The following is a 17,790-nucleotide window of genomic DNA, read 5'->3' on the forward strand; positions in this document are numbered from 1 at the left end:
AACAATGTTTTTGCCAAAAGCTAATGAAATTGAAATTTTAATTCAGAAAGGGAAAATTAAAAAATTTATTTCTTGTATGTATAATTTGATTCAAGAACAGACAATTAAACAAGGAACCCATAAGTCAAAGCAAAAATGGGAAACAGATCTGAATATTAATATTGATGAAATAAATTGGTCAAGACTTTGTCTGGACAGTATGACAAATACAATAAATGTTCGACTTAGATTAGTACAATATAATTTTTTACACCAATTATATATTACACCACAAAAAATAAATAGATTAAATTCAAATCTATCTGATAAATGTTTTCGGTGTAATCAAGAAATTGGTACTTTTTTACATTCTACTTGGTCTTGTTTTAAAATTCAACCCTTTTGGATAAATTTAAGAGTCTTATTGGAACAAATTACTGGAATTCAACTTCCACATAACCCTGTATTATTTCTATTAGGTGATATTGAAGGGATAAAACCGAAACTTAAATTGAATAAATATCAGAAAGAATTTATAAAAATTGCATTGGCAGTAGCTAAGAAGACTATAGCAGTTACTTGGAAATCTGATTAGTATTTAAGTATGGATCGTTGGAATAATGAAATGGCTAGTTCTATTCCACTTGAAAAAATTACTTATAATTTAAGAGATAATTATCTAACATTCTTGAATATTTGGCGCCCTTATTTACAAAAGATAGGATGTCATATTTAACTGCTCCGACAAAGAATTTGGTTACTTGGGGAAAATAACGAATAATTATACCAAATTTATTTTGAATCCTATGGAGCATGTGGAAACCTTCCAATACCCAGGCGGCTCTTCTTTTTTTTTCTCTTTCTTTCTTTTAGGTAGGACTATATATATGGGGGGGGGAGGGTTAAGGGGAGGGGGGGTGGGTAGATTTTATCTTTTCATGTATTCTTTTTGAAAATTCAATAAAAATTATATTAAAAAAAGAGCCTCTGAGAAGACCTCATTTTATCCGCCTCAACCACCTTTGCTGGCAGTGCATTCCACACACGCACCACTCTCTGTGTGAAAAACTTACCTCTGACATCCCCCTCCATACCTAATTTCAAGCACTCTTGAACGTCGCCCCTCAAGTCAGCCATTTCAGCCCCTGGGAAAAGCCTCCGGCCATCCACACGATCAATGCCTCTCATCATCTTATATACCTCTACCAGGTCACTGCTCAACCTCACTCACTCCAAGGAGAAAAGGCCAAGTTCACTCAACCTTTTCTCATAGGCATGCTCTCCAATCCAGGCAACATCCTTGTAAATCTCCTCTGCACTCCCTCTATAGTATCCACATCCTTCCTGTAATGAGGTGACCAGATTAATCAAGCACAGTTTCCTTTCCAGATCTATGTTTATCCTGATCACTGTTCTGTTATTACATCCTTACAGATTCCATTCTTCTCCATACAACTGACATCAGGTTAAAATGGTGGAAACTCCTGTTTTCTTTTTCCTTCCTGTCTTATATAGTTGGGTAACTTTTCTACAGTGTTCTCCACAGAAGCAATACTAAAATCCTTCAAAATTCTGCTGTGTAGATAATCAAGTTCTTGGGACTTATTGTCTATCAAACTCACCAAGTTCTCTAAGACTATATTTTGGTGGATGCTTATATCTATCAGTTCGCCATGCAAGCTTGTCCCTGTTTGTGTCTTCTTCGGTGAAGGCTGACACAACATAACTACAGTTGGCCCTCCTTATCCGCGAGGGATTGATTCTGAGATCCCCCCCCCCACCCAGATACCAAAAAACGCGGATGATCAAGTCCCTAATTTAACCTGTCTCAGTGCAGGTGGACTTTAGGAACCAGGGCAGCACAGGACCCACCGCCCTCAGTGTTTCTGTTCCGTTGACTTATAATACCTAGTACAATGTAAATGCTATGTAAATAGTTGTTACACTGTATTGTTCAGGGAATAATGACAAGAAAAAAAGTCTGTACATGTACAGTACAGACACAACCATCGTAGATCTGGGAATGCTGATGCCAATTCTCCCATGATCTTTAAGTTCTTGAGGCTGTAGCACTTTACATAGCCAGCCAGCCAACCCTAGCACTAACACTCCCACGAATTTCAGCTTCTTTCTGCTTTATTGTACGAATGCTCGATTCGTTCTTACTGACCTTACGGCTCACTTTGGAATGCAACATGCCACTTTTCAAAAGATCTAATTTCTCGGCGACAGATAGCACTTTACGCTCCCTCTTAGCCTTTGAGGAATTGCTTTGACCACGTAATTGCTTTTTGGGAGTCATTTTTTCACAGAAACAAAGTAGCAAATAACCGAGACACAAGGCGAACAGTGCTCGAACAACGAGTGCTGGCGAGAGAACTTCCGGGTTTTCCCGATTCACGGTTGGTTGAATTCGCGCATGTGGAACTCGTGGATAAGGAGGGCCGACTGTATTTCTTTATTTCTTTGTTGTTTCTTTATTCACCCATTATAAATACTCATGACGTTTTAAAGCAGCCTGCATCTGGGCTTTCTTTTTCTTTTTACATAGAAATTTATATCTCATAGTCCTCCTTTACTGAATCCTAAAATGCTGTACATTCTGAAGCTGAATGCTATTTCTGACAACCTTACAAGTAATTTCCATTGATTTAATGCTGCCTTTTAATTTTTTTGACAGCTGCAAATGAATCACTTTTCCTTTGAGTTATAAAAGGTCTTTTTTTGCATTGTATGCATTGTTTATTATAGTGCTTTCATTGCTTAACTATTATCAAAACTTTCAAAGTATTTTCCCAGTTAAACACTGACAAACTCTAACCTTCATAGTTCCCGTTTTAAGAATTTGGATTGAACAAAATCCCCTTCAAATTCAATTCAAACTTTTCAAACTTTTTTGGCCAAAGTTATGTAAAAAGTCCATTTGGAAAGATCATGATTAACTCTTTCTCACATTGCATCCTGGTTGGTCCCTCATTTCCAATTTCAATTCCTTCTCATGATTGCATTACTCCACAAAAAGCCGGATTGCCATGCAAGAGCTTGTCATTTCCATAAGACCATAAGATATAGGAGCAGAATTAGGTCACTTGGCTCATTTGAGCCTGCTGTGCCATTTCATCAATGCTGATCCATTTTCCACCTCAGCCCTAGTCTCCGGCCTTGTCCCTGTATCCCGTCATGCCTTGACCAATAAAGAATCTATCAACCTCTACCTTAAATATACATTAAAACTTGGTCTTCACAGCTGCCTGTGGCAACAAATTTCGCCGCTTCACCACCTTGTGGCCGAAGAAGTTCCTCTGTGACTTTATTCTGGAAGGACACTCCTCTATCCTGGATGCTGAGTCCTCTGGTTCTAAACACTCCCATTACAGGAAACATCCTCTCACATACACTCTATCAAGGCCTTTCAGCATTTGAAAGATTTCAATGAGGTCGCCCCTCATTCTTCTGAATTCTAGTGAATACAGGCCCAGAGCTCATCAAATGCTCTTCATATGACAAGCCCTTCAATCCTGGAATAATTTTCATGAACCTCTGTTAAATTATATGTCAGCATATCTTTTCTAAGATTAAGGGCCTAAAAATGCTCACAATTCTCCAAGTGAGGCCTCACCAGTGCTTTATAAAGCCTCAACATTGTATCCTTGCTTTATATTTTTGTTCAAATGAATGCTAACATCACATTTTCCTTCCCCATCACAGACTCAACCTGAAAATTAACTTTTAGGAAATCCTGCACATGGGCTCCTAAGTCCGTTTGCACCTCAGGTTTTAGAATTTTTTCTCCATTTAGAAAATAACAACCCTTTCATTTCTTCTACCGAAATGCATGACCATACACTTTCTGATACTGTATTCCATTTGCCACTTCTTTGCCCATTCTCCAAATCTTAGTCCTTCTGTAGCTTCTCTACTCCATCAAAGCTACCTGCCCCTCCACCTATCTTCACATTGTCCACAAACTTTGCAACAAACCCATCAATTCCATCATCAAATTATTGACATATTGTATAATCTAAAAAGAAGTGGTCCCAACACAGACCCCTGTGGAAAACCACTAGTCACTGCCAGCCAACCAGAAAAGGTTTCCTTTATTCCCACTCTTTGTCCCCTGCCAATCGGCCAATGCTCTATCCATGCCAGTATCTTTCCTGTAATACAATGGGCTTGTAACTTGTATAACAGCCTCATGTATGACACCTTGGCAAAGGCCTTCTGAAAATCCAAGTACACAACATCAACCAATTCTTCTTTGTCTATGCTGCTTGCTATTTCTTCACAGAATTCCAACAGGTTTGTCAGGCATAATTTTTCCTGAGGAAACCATGCTGACTATGGCCTATTGTGTGCCTCCAAGTACCCTAAAACCACATACTTAACAATCGATTCCAACATCTTCCCACCCACTGAGGTCAGACTAACTGGCCTATAATTTCCTTGCTTCTGCCTTTCTCGAAGAGTGGAGTGACATCTGCAATTTTCCAGTCTTCTGGAACAATTCCAGAATCTAGTGATTCTTGGAAGATCATTAATGCTTCCACAGTCTCTTTGGCTACGAATTACAGAACCCTGGACTATATACCGTTTGGTCTAGCTGACTTATCTATCTGCAGACTTCTCAGTTTTCCAAAAGCCTTCTCCGTTTTCCAAAAGCCTTCTCCCTATTAATGGAAACTTCACACACTTCTGATTCTTGATACTCTGGAAATTTCACCATATTGCTAGTGTCTTCCACAGTGAAGACTGATGCAAGGTACTTATTCAGTTCATCCACCATTTCCTTGTGCCCCAGCATTATCCTGTGGCCTCTGAATTGCTTCCAGAAATTCCAGCTCTTGCTGCTCTGCTGTCATCCCTGCTATTGTTATTTTCCAATCAGTTTTGGCCATCTCGCTCTCATATCTCTATAATTCCCTTTACTCCACTGTAGTACTGATACATCTGACTTTATCTTCTCCTTCTCAAATTTCGGGGTGAGTTGGATCATATTATGATCACTCTTCCCTAAGGGTTCTTTTTTTACCTTAAGCTCAACACCCAATCTAGAATGGCTGATCCCATAGTGGGTTCAACCATGAGCTACTCTGAAGAGCTATCTTAAATGCATTCTAGAAATTCATCTTCTTGGGATCCGGCAGCAATCTGTTTTTCCCAATTTTCCTGCAGATTGAAGTGCCCTATGATTATTGTAATATTGCCTTTCTGTCTACCATTGTAATTTATAGATCACATCATTATTTCTGTTCGGGAGTCCGTATACAACTCCCATCAGGGTCTTTTTACCCATGCAGTTCCTGAACTCTTCCCTCAACGATTAAACATCTTCCGATCCTGTGACACCTCTTACTAATGATGAGAAAATCTGCAGATTCAGGAAATCCAAGTAACACACACAAAATGCTGGAGGAACTCAGCAGGCCAAGCAACATCTATGGAAAAGAGTAAACGTTCTATATCTCAGATGAGAAACATCGACTGTTTACTCTTTTCTATAGATGCTGCCTGACCTGTTGAGTTCCTCCAGCTTTTTGTTTGTGTTAGCTCTGTCTAATGATTTGATTTCATTTTAAACCAGCAGAGCCACCCCAACCCCTCTGCCTACCAGCCTGTCCTTTCGATACAATGTGTATCCTTGGACATTAAGCTCCCAATTATAATCTTCTTTCAGTCATGATTCCATGATGCCTACAACATCATACATGCCAATCTGTAACTGTGCTATAAGTCTATCTACCTTATTTTGTATACGGTGCACATTCAAATATAACACCTTCATCATATATTCATCCTTTTTGATTTTGTCTACCTTTTTCATTGTAACTTGGCCTGTTGACTGCTGGGAGTCTCAGTACACATTGCCTTTGTTTGTAAACTAACTATCTCATCCTCAGCACTATTACTTCATTTCCCACCCCCTGCCAAATTAGTTTCAACCCTCCTGAACAACTCTAGCTAACTTGCTCGTGAGGATATTGGACCCCCTTGAGTTCCCTTTTATGGAGGTCTTACCTCCCCCAGAAGAGATCCCAGTGATCTATAAATCTGAACCCAAGCCCCCTGCACCAGTCCCTCAGCCACACATTCATCTGCCAAATCATCCTATTCTTACCCTTACTGGTGCATGGCGCAGACAGCAATCCAGAGATTACTACCCTGGAGGTCCTGTTTTTCAGCTTTCTACCTAACTCCCTAAACTCTCTCTTCAGTATCTCCTCATCTTATCTAACTATGTCTGGGTGTCAATATGCACCAAGACTTCAGGCTGTTGCCCCTTGCCCTTGAGAATACCATGGACCCGGCCCAAGGCATCCCTGATCCTGGCACAAGGGAGGCAACATATCGTGCGGGTGTCTTTATCACGCTGTCTTTGTTCCACTAACTATGGAATCTCTTATCAACACTGCAGTCCCCTTCACCTCTTTGCTCTTCTAAGCCACAGCACCAGACTCAGTGCGAGAGACCCGGTCATTGTGGCTCTCCCCCTGTACATCTTCAGATATTATTGGTATTATCCTGAAGGTTACCATTGGTAGTTTGGTAAATGGTAAATTTGTTGTAGTTATCTAGATCAGCAGTGAGTCCAAGCGATAGCATCTGCAGCAAGCTCCGTACAAGGCATGTATTCTTACTGACGTTATTGCAGTATCCTTGTGAGTTGCTGTCACATCTCATGAGCTTTAACTCATTGGATTCTCATGGAAGTGATGTCAGCATCAGAGTCATATTTATTATCACTGATGTATGTTATGAAAGTTGTTTTGTGGCAACAGCCCAGTTCAGGACATAAAAATCACTAAATTACCAAAAAAATAGTGCAAATGATGAATAATGAGGCAGTATCAATGGATCGTTCAGAAATCTGATGTTTGAAAGGACAAAGTTGTCCTTAAAGCATTGAGTGTAGGGCCTCAAGCTCCTGTACTTCCTCTCAAAATGGTTGTAATGTGAAGAGGGTATGGCTTGGACAGTGAGGGTTTTAATGATGGATGCCGCCTTCTTGACGCACTGCCTTTTGTAGGCGTCCTCAGCGGCAGGGAGAGTTGTGCTCATGACAGAACTGTCTGAGTCTATGACCATCTGTAACCTCTTGTGATCCTGTGCATTGGAAGCTTCATACCAAACTGTGATGAAACCAGTCAGAATGCTATCCGCCAAAGATATGTAGAAATTTACAAAAGCCTTTTGTGACAAGCCGAATCTCAAACTTTTAATTAAATATCGCCACTGGCATACCTTGCTTGTGATTGCATCAATGTTAACTGTAAATAACTGAAATCCATTCCTTACAGAAAATTCATTTCTATAATGGCTTCTGCATTCTTTTCAGGATGACCCAAAGTGCATTGCAAAAAAAATTACATATACTTTGAAGTGTAAACACTGCTTCAATGTTGGGAATTGATGATCATTTGTGTGCATCAACTTAATAAATTCCCATGAAGAAAAACATGGGGAATGTTATAATGTTGAATGAAAGGTGAATATTTGCCAGAACAACTTGCCAGCTTTCACTCAAAACGGTGCTGTGGGATCCACCAGAGACATCAGGCAAAAAGACAGGAACAATGATTGTTCAGCACTCCCCTCAGCACTGCACTGGCTTGTCAGCCTGGAGGTTTTTGCTTAAGTCCCCATCTCTGAATGTCAAGTGAGCGAGCTGTGACTTAGCCACACATGACAATATAAAGTTATAATTAAGGACAACACGTGGGGTATGCTTTCTACACTCATATCTAGCATTGAAAAAAATCCAGATTTCCTATGAGCTGTGCTGGCATCTGTGTTATATATAACACAAGCGAAGAGTTAATGTCTAACAGTTAATTTTTGGTTGATGGCAATCATTTGAGGGTAAATCAGGGTTTTCAAAAATAAACAGTTCCAATTGCTGAAGATTAATCATAATGTTACTAAAAGAAACAGTAAATGTAACCCTTGTAGGTATAGATAGAACAAGAGAAAAGTTAATGATATAACCATAATTATAGCAAATGTACTATTCGGTGGCTACACTTGAAAGCCCTGACTAAGCCAAATCTAATTATTTGTGTACAAGTTTGATAATGGGTCAAAGAGAAGAGTATGCTGTTAAATTTTGCTGCATGAGTTTTCTATTGATGTTGTCGTTCAGCTTCATGTTTTGTGGCATACTGATAATCACAAGACAATATTCTTCTAATGAAATGGCAGTTTTCTTATCATTGTACATGACTAATGACTGAAACAATTCATGTGCACTGTGTCAGAGCCAGAGGTGTCCCATTCCTTGGAACATGAGAAACAGTAAAGGCTTGTCTAAAGAATCATAAAATCTCACAGTGATCATAATTGCCTTTTCTTTCATTGTCTTTCAGTGCTCTTTGATGACTGCAGTGGGAATGAAGGGCTGGTGTTTTCAATTTCTAATCCAGACTTGCGGGTTGAAGCAGATGGTTCTGTATTTGCTGTAAAAGATATGGACCTCACTATACCTGGATTCTACATCCAAGCAACATCTGTTCAAGTGCAAGACTTGGTCAAAGTTCAGATTCTAAGAGAAGAAGATACTCGCAGTAGTACTTTGAAGGTAATAGTGTATATGCAGAAGGAAAATACCATTTGGCTTGTTTAAGCCAAATATTTGATTTTATATGTTTGAAATCTTCTATATTATCCCATATATCCATACAAATCTTTGAAAGAAGCCAAAAGATATTAGTACTGCTTCACATTTAACAGTCGACTACATGCAGAGATTCATTGTGCCAAGGTCTGTTTTACAGCAGTGAATTAATGATGGAAAGAAAGAAGAAAATGGGAAGTCTTTAACAAAATCAGCATTTCTCCATATTTCACTGGACTAGTAGTCTTGAATTTTCCCTACAGTGAGTCTTAAGCTCACAAGCGCAAGGCAGAGATGATAGTTCTATGAATCAAGTCCATGAAAATGCCAAATAGACATTTCTCCCTGTGGGTGAAAAGAATGAAAGGGGTTAATGTCAGCAAATAGCTTTCACAACATTACGTCCAGATATAATGGTATGGTCTGACACCAGTAGAGAAGCGGTTATTGGTGAACTCACAGTCCCCTGGGAAGACAACATCGATGAAGCCCATGAGCGCAAGTTAACTAAGTATGCAGAGTTAAGATCAGAGTGCAGAGACAGAGGGTGGAAGGTCTCAGGCTGCCCATTCGAAGTAGGCTGCTGTGGGTTTATTGCGTTCACTCTCCAGAAGTGACAGCGTCACCTTGGCTTCACTAGAAGAGAGATCAAGTCAACCAGCAGGGCTGTAGCTGAGGTAGCAGAGAAAGGATCAGCATGGGTGTGGACCAAGTATGTCCAGAGGGGCAGATAGTCAGACAGTGTACACATATCTTGCAAACCCTTCAGTAGTTGCATAGACACCTGAAGAGTAGACTATCTGTTGGATGGAAGTGACCAACAACTCTGATAGAGGCAGATGACAAGTTTTTAAGCTCACCAGTGGGAGGTGGTGCTTTAGCACTGCTGGCCCACCACCTCAAGGGAGTCTTGATCATAAGCGGGCCGAAACTCCTGAAGACAGGTGGCAGATCAACTGATGATCCCACTGGTGATAGCACAGGACAGTTAACATCTTAGTCCATGTGTATTTTGTAACTCATAACTCAGCTGTCAAGTATCCTGTTCAGATTTATAGAGTAAAGGTACAATAGGTAAATGGTAAGAGGTCTTGGCAGAGAGTTCAATAACAAAGGAACATCGATGTACATTAATTAATGCAAGGATTAGAGGGGAATTGATGAAAAATATTTCCACCTGAAGCACATTAGAGTCTGGATTCCGCAGCCTTGAGAATATAGCAAAGGAGAACCCTCATTACATTAGCGATGTAGTTGGATGTGCACTTGGAGAATTAAAACATATGCAATTGCAAACTGAGAGTAGAGAATCAGTAGCTCTATTCTCAGCCAGTACGAACATGTTAAATTGGTTCCTGTATTGTTAATTACTCTAGTAGCTATTGAAATCATGCTACAGGAGAGGAAGTAGAGGAGTCTATGTGCTTGAAGCTTATAATGGGAGAACCTGAGAAAAAGTTGATCCATTGTGCTAGAGAACAGTGGTAGGCGGAGCTAATCAAATTATTGCAGTAGAGGAGCTCATCCCATGTACTGGAGGTGATGGAGGATACTGCAAAGAGGGGTTCAAAATGAGACGGTGCAGTAGAAAGGAATATCTTTGTGTTTCAGAATGATCCTGAAAGGGTGGACAGATTTAGCAGATGAAAAGGCAAGGCGCAACCCTGTCTGGTCTAATCAAACCTTTTGGCAAATAGCTAAAACAGTAGTCACAAATATCTCTTTGAGCCAATGTTCTTTTGATGTACAGGAGACCAGCTGTGAGCTGTACAAAAGAATGGTCAAAATAAAAGGATATTAATAGTGTAGCCCCGCCCCCCCGGCCACCCTCAGGGTCGCTCGGCCCGCTGTCGTCTAGGGAAACAACCTCGGCCCCAGCAAACTGGATAATTCGTTTGTGTGGATGCTGTGTGAGGTACCCCACCCCGCCCAAATAACAGACAATACACCAGATACAATTAAATGATTTACAGTTTATAGATATTACTGGAACTATATAATTAAGAGAGAATAAAATATAAAAGGAAAATAAAAAGCGCCACACTTATCAAAGTTCAATCTCTTCGTGCACAAAAACCATTGGAGCTCAAGGACCTTTTTCTTCTCCTTGCGACCGCCTCGGACCACCTCGACTGACCGCCTGGGACCAACAACGGTGGTCGACCAGACGCTCCACACGAGTCCGTCTCTGTCTCCTCGCCGAACGTCCCGCTCGAGGTCCGACCCCGTTAACGGACTCACAGCACCTCGTCCATCCTCTGTCTCGCTCTCCCGCCTTCTGCCCTAAAACCCCACGCATACAGTATCTTCAAATACACCAAAACCATAACAACTATCCCAATTGGTTAATATCACTCTCTTATCACACTCTAAAGCAAAAACAAGCTGCTAGCGCAAACTTTCTCAGCGTTTAACACAACAAAGCCGCATTCCCCAGATTAACATAACAAAGACGCCATTTTAATTAGCCTCTGCATGTAACATAAAAGTCAAAACCCCCTTACAATAGGGATTATAGCATTAAGGGTAAAGCTGTGGATGTGCTGAGCAGATTCGTGCTGTTCTCTGTAACACTTCTTAGCTGTTCTTGGTGATTTGAATGCATATTTTAGATTAGATTAGATTAGATTCAATTTTATTGTCATTGTACCGAGTACAGATAAGAAACCAATGAAATGCATTTAGCATCTGACCAGAAGTGCAAAGAATAGTGTTATTTACAAAATAATTGCGAATTTAAAAAAAAGTGCTACAGCACACATATATAAAAGTACTGAGACAGTACAATACGGATGCAATACTGCTTAGCGCTGTGATGAGAGGTTCAGCAGTGTCACAGCTTCAGGGAAGAAGCTCTTCCTGTGCCTGCTGGTGTGGGGGCAGAGGCTCCTGCAGCACCTACCGGATGAGAAGAGAGTAAAAAGTCCATGGTTAGGGTGAGATGCATCCCTGATAATGCTTTTCGCCCTGCCCAGGCAGCGTTTATGGTAGATGTTCTCAGTGGTGGGCAATTGGGAGCCGATAATCCGCTGGGCTGTTTTCACCACACGCTGGAGTGCTTTGCGGTCCGATACGTGACAATTGCCATACCACACTGAGGTGCAGTTGGTGAGTATGCTCTCAATGGTACAGCGGTAAAAGTCCGTCAGTATCCTGGGACAGAGGTGAGCTTTCTTGATGCTCCGCAGGAAATAAAGCCGTTGTTGCGCCTTTTTGATCAGGATGGAGGAGTTCAGGGACCAGGTGAGATCCTCAGAAATGTGGACACCAAGGAATTTGAAGCTTCATACATGCTCCACTACAGTTCCGTTTATGTAGATGGGGACGTGAGTGTGACTCCTGGCATGCCTGAAGTCCACAATGATCTCCTTGGTCTTCTGGGTGTTAAGGGCCAGATTGTTGTCGGCACACCATGCAGCCAGGTGCTGGACCTCGTCCCTGTAGGCCGTTTCGTCATCCCCTCTGATCAGACCAACCACCATGTCGTCGTCTGCGAACTTGATTATGGAGCTAGAACCATGTACAGGAACGCAGTCTTAGGTGGAAAGGGAGTACAGAAGAGGGCTCAGCACACAGCCTTGAGGCACACCGGTGTTCAGGGTGAGAATGGAGCAGGAGAGGTTGTCTAACTTAACTGATTGGGGTCTGTTAGTCAGAAAGTCCAAGGTCCAATTGCAGAGTGATACGCTGATACCAAGCTGGCGAAGTTTGGTGATCAGCTTGGAGGGGATCACAGTATTGAATGCTGAACTAAAGTCAATGAATAGCATTCTGACATAAGAGTTGGGATCCTTTGCCAAATTTCTATATTTTTGGTACAGTAATAATATATGACCTGAGGAAAAACTTGCACTTGATGATGATCTCATTTAATTTCCACTTGTGTTTTGGAGGTCCCATGGAAGGAAGGTGCTGACATACCCACATTGATGCTGCCTTCATACAAAGGAGACTATCTTATGGAACGGGGAATTGGGCCCAATGACAGGGGTGTTTGCCAACTAAATTGATCTGTTTATTTAAAAAAATGGTGAACATGCTGAAAACCTGAAACAAAACAGCAAATTCAGGAAAATCTTCACAGGTCAGACAGTATCTGGGAAAAGAAACAAAGGTAACATTTTGGTCAAAAAACACCTGTTAAAATCCTTAATCAGATTCTAATCTTTACCCCCAAACAAATTAAAAGTGTAGACAGATTATGATCCTGACTTGACTCTTGGGATGATGGACAAATTTTAAAGAGTCAAGGATTAGACTTGTGTTATGATTTAACAACAGACACAAAATACTGGAGGAACTCAACAGGTCAGGCAATACTTATGGAGAGAAATAAACAGTCGACTTTTCAGGCCAAGACGCTTTAGGACTGATGAAGGGTCTCGGCATAAATGGTGACTGTTTATTCCATTTCATTGATGCTGTGAAACCTGCTGAGTTCCTCCAGCATTGTGCTTGTGTGTTAGAGATAAAGACTGAAGGAAGTGCTCAAAGTCCTCATTGAGTCTTGGGAATCTGTATTTTATTATTGTTGGAGGTTGAGAAGAACCATTCAAGGTGTTATTGAGAACCCAGAGAGTGTGCTTCAGGAGCACATGGAAGTCCTATACAAGTAGTGGAAAGAGTGCATCTCTTCACAAACTACCCAGCCATCTCCTGCCCCATCTACGGAGGAGACTGGTCCTCACATTAGCCACCTTAGAAACTATAAAAACTAGTGTGGAAGCAAGTCACTATTGATACTAAGGGACTGTTAGTGAACCAACCCATTTCCAACCTTCTGATGGAAGGAATGGCATTGATGGAGCAACTGAAAATTGTTGTGCCAAGAACTCTCTAAGGCTGAGCTAAAGTTTGTGAAATGCTTTCCACAATCTAGTTGTGTAACCCTGCGTCCAATTTTCCAGCACACATCCAGGGAATGAAACAAATGTAGAGAACTTCAGAAGCCAACATTTACAGAAAAAGATTCAACAAGCAGCATCAAAAGAGTCACCAGTTATTTTGTTTTCACTAGTGCTATTTGAAAGATAAATGTTGGCTGGGACACTAGAGAACGTGCCATTTTTTTCTTTGAATAATGCAATACATTCCGTTAAATCCACACAGGAGACTAGAGAATGCCATAGTTTAAGATTTGATTCAGTAATGCATTTATCTGTCAGCTTATATTACACATTAAGTCCCAGGAGCAGAGCTTGAACCTATCTCCTAATTCAGATGAAAATGTTCCCATTGAGCAGTGGCCAATATCTTCAAATAGTATACCATGAAAAATTGCTAAATATTGTCTGGATCACATGATAAGTCCAGTTGTCTGCTATGACTGACTACATTCTTATTGGAAAGATAATGAGCAGCTTTCATTGAATAATGTTCGTCCTGATCAAATTCAGGGAAGATCATTGATAAAGTGATCAAAGGTGATTGTGTTAAAAAATCATAGAAAGTATTCTGCAGCATAAATTGTTTCTCCTACATTACACATGTAAGAGTCCCTCCATTTTTTAAGCTGGGGGTTTGGTTACTATGGTGATGCTCCATCAATTGCCCATATACTACTTCAAAATTCCACTTTTAATTATTTTCACAATGTTTTGCCAATAATACTTTTGCTCAAAAAAGCCTTCAAAAAGAATGAAATGTGCAGATTATTTTTATGACTAAAATAGTTAATTCTCCTATCATGACATAGTTAAGTAATCACATGTCTTTAATCTTCCTCGCAGCCTTGAATTATAGGGAATTTTTCACTCCAGATCTTGGGCAGGCTTTGCTAAATGTAATGTGATGAAAAAAGCTCAGCATTGAAGTGAAATTAAGCACAACTTTGGAAATCATTTCTGTGAAAAACATAACTTGTTGTGCAGTCATATTCGTCACTTTCTTTAAAATTACCATTTCTTTACATAGAGACTAATAGTTCCTCTGTACACAATTAATAACTATATCTTTGGATGAGAAGTGCTTTGAGAACAAGGATCAATTTTAGCTGCAGGTATAGTGGGTGAAAATTGTTCATTCAGGAGCTGAAGCAGAAGGCAAACCATCTGGATCTCTGCAGGGAGAGGGCCAGGAGAATTTTAATCCAGGACCCCATCTGCTTAGACCTGTCACTCCTCCATCTTAAACAGTGGAAGCAACAGCTGGTCAATGGACATGTGGGCTATGTTTGGTAGCACAAGATAATCACAGAAGTAACAGGCACTTGTACACAGATTATTGGTTGGGGCAGAAAGACATCCTGGAGCAGTTGAGGGTAATTATTTCTGTAGTAAATGAAAATTACATTAAAGCTGTAATAAAAACAGAGTCTGCAGGCAACGCAGTAGATCAACCAGTATTTGTGGAAAGAGAAACTATTAATGTTTCAAGTTAGGAACCCCTCTTCACAACTGGGAAAAAGAGATTGGTTTTCAGTTGTCGAAAAGGTGGTGGAGAGATGGCTAGAATAAAGGGAGTATCTCTGACAGGAGAACATCAAATGACTTGATGGGGGCAATTATAGTGACTGTTAATCTTGTCAGCTCTCCCATCTAAACATTTAAAGTAACATACAATTTCTATTGTGGCCTGGAGGAGTACTCCAAAGATGAAAGTCCTCCTGCAGTGCCCAAATTTGATCTAATAATTCAGTAGTAATTTTTACTGAACTGAGGTACAGTACTGTTGGTTAGTTCTCAATATTGCTCTGTATTAACAGCTACTTGGCCCTCAATTATTACAAAGGGGAAGTAAAAAGAAGATGCTGTTAATTGATTGATCAGTTGCATGGTCGCTCAGTTTTTGAGGACAGCCTGCTCTAGGCAGATTTACAGCTGCCCCATATTTTTTCCATTTCTTTATAATTGACTTAACTGTATTCCAAGGAATAGTCAGTGACTTGGAAATTTTCTTGAATCCACCTCCTGACTTGTGCTTTTCAATAACCTTTTCATGAAGTTGCTTGGAATGTTCTTTTGTCTTAATGGTGTCATTTTTGCAGGATACCGACTCACCAGCAGTTAGATCTTTCCAGATACAGGTTTATTTTTACTACAATCAATTGTAACAGCATGACTGCACAAGGTCTTTAAAAACAATCTCCATTTAACTAATTATGTGATTTCAAAAGCCAATTGGCTGCACTAGTGATGATTTGGTGTGTCATATTAAAGGGGGTGAATACTTACATAATCAATTATTTTGTATTTTATATTTGCAATTAATTTAGATCACTTTATAGAGATCTGTTAAAGGCATTGGAAAACAAATAATATCTCAGGAGAAAATAAAACTTAGAAGTATAATAGCCATTTGATTAAAAATTAATTATGAGATAATGTAGTGTTACAATCATCAACCATTCACGCCTCAGTTGAAGTGTTAAAGTTATTGGGATCTGTAAGAAATGTTGTTCAACAAACATTGAACAGATCTTTCATTTTATCCAATGTCATAGCTAGAGAAATAAACTTCCCTTGTCAGCATCATCTTTCTTGTTAATTAACCGGTGCAGAGAAAATGTCGACCATTAAGAATCCACTTGTGTTAAACCCATTTTATTTACCCCATTTCCCATCAACTGCCTCCAGATTCTGCCAGTCAAGAGGGCTAATTTACAGAAGGAAGTTAACCTTCCAGCCCACACATCATTTGGCTGTGGGAGGAAAGTGGAGCCTCTAAGGAAACCATCATAGTCACAGGGAGAAGGTGCCAAACTCCACAGTCATTGTATGCATTGCCAACTGAAGAAGTGAAACTTGTTGCATAATTGCCACACTCTTCTGAAAGTCAACAATCAGTGCCAGCAACAATTCCCTGCTGGTGGCATAACTAATGATGGAGTCTGATTTAGCAAAATAATCGAAGTGTGAATTGTGAGGCTTCTGCTTTTTAAAAAAATTAAGTCAGCATGATTCATCAGCGTGGTATATTAGCATAGTGCATTTGCTACACTTAAAGTCTAAATGGCCAGGATGGTACCAATCTGGGATATTTGAATAATGTTTTAAGTTGTTTTGCAAAGTTTTGCAGATTTTATTTTGGAAGTTAGAGTATTAAAGTACAAAAATTCTGGAAATACTCAGCAGGTCATGCAGCATCAGTTTTAGAGTCACAGAATGGCTTGTAAGTAGTTTCAGAATGGAAACATGAAATGTGTGAATAAAGAAAGGCTTTTCACAGTGCAAAGTGGTGTTTCTGTTTTGTAACTCCAGAAAATAATCAGAAGAAAATAATAGGAGCATGAGGTAACTCGTGTACTTAGTTTCTTTTCTTTAAAAAGGTGCTCACATGTGAGGTGGTGGCGTAATGACGCATGCCATTCACTTACTTTTACATATAACCTGTAATGAATTATGTAAACAACAATGTTTATTCAAACAATATTTACAATATAACTCAAATATTACTGGAATATTAAACACACCACACTCCTCCCTACTTATCTATAAACTCCAACTGAATATAGAATGCATCACAACTCAAATATGTAACATATTGCTCTCTAGTCAGCTTATGTATACAGTATACTATATAATACAACCACTATATTGACATCCACAGCATTGTATATTTTTAATTGGTCCATCCAGAACAAAAGATTGAATTGCTGTGGAGGATTTCTTATTCTTGTGGGATAAGGTCTTTCTTTACCAACAAAGGGGGGGGGGCACTCTGCTTAGCAGGTGAGACTTGTGGCTGTGAAACATATCAGTTTCTGGGGCCTCCTCTGTGCTGGTTGTAGGAGTTGACTTTGGGATTGAAGGAAGTGGGCATACTGCACTGTGATATGCAAGGAGAAAATTGGAGAGGTTCTGATTTACTGTTAGTGTAGTGTGCTCTGCTAACATTTGCTCGCAGTGCATTCTTTAGACTCTGCACCAGCTTTCCACCACATCATTTGTAGCTGGGTGGCATGGTGCATATTCCACTCTTATTCCATTCCTTTTCAGGAATGACTGAAACTGTTCTGCACAAAACTGTGGTCCATTGACACTGACTAAGTGTTCTGGAACACCAGTCAGTAAGAAACAGCTTCTCAACACATCAGCACTGTGAAAGGGAGTTGAGGAGGCTATTTGGAACACTTCTGGCCACTTTGTAGCTGCATCCATTACTACCGAGAAACTTATGCCCCTGAACGTTCTGGCAAAATTGACATGAATCCCAGGGATTGGAGAGGCACTGCTCTTGGCATCTTCTGGACATGTTGGCATTCT

General features: G+C 40.1%; 1 protein-coding gene across 3 annotated transcripts in view; it reads left to right on the forward strand.

The window, feature by feature from the left end:
- The window catches only part of cdh13 (cadherin 13, H-cadherin (heart)), a 1,230,859-nt gene that overhangs the window by 377,136 nt on the left and 835,933 nt on the right, over window positions 1-17,790 (forward strand). For all 3 annotated transcript variants that reach the window (XM_063067141.1, XM_063067142.1, XM_063067140.1), the window contains exon 3: window positions 8,340-8,551. In XM_063067141.1, the coding sequence (XP_062923211.1) occupies window positions 8,340-8,551 (212 nt within the window). The remainder of the gene's footprint in view (window positions 1-8,339; window positions 8,552-17,790) is intronic.

Source organism: Mobula hypostoma, chromosome 14, assembly GCF_963921235.1.
Source record: "Mobula hypostoma chromosome 14, sMobHyp1.1, whole genome shotgun sequence".
Taxonomy (NCBI): domain Eukaryota; kingdom Metazoa; phylum Chordata; class Chondrichthyes; order Myliobatiformes; family Myliobatidae; genus Mobula; species Mobula hypostoma.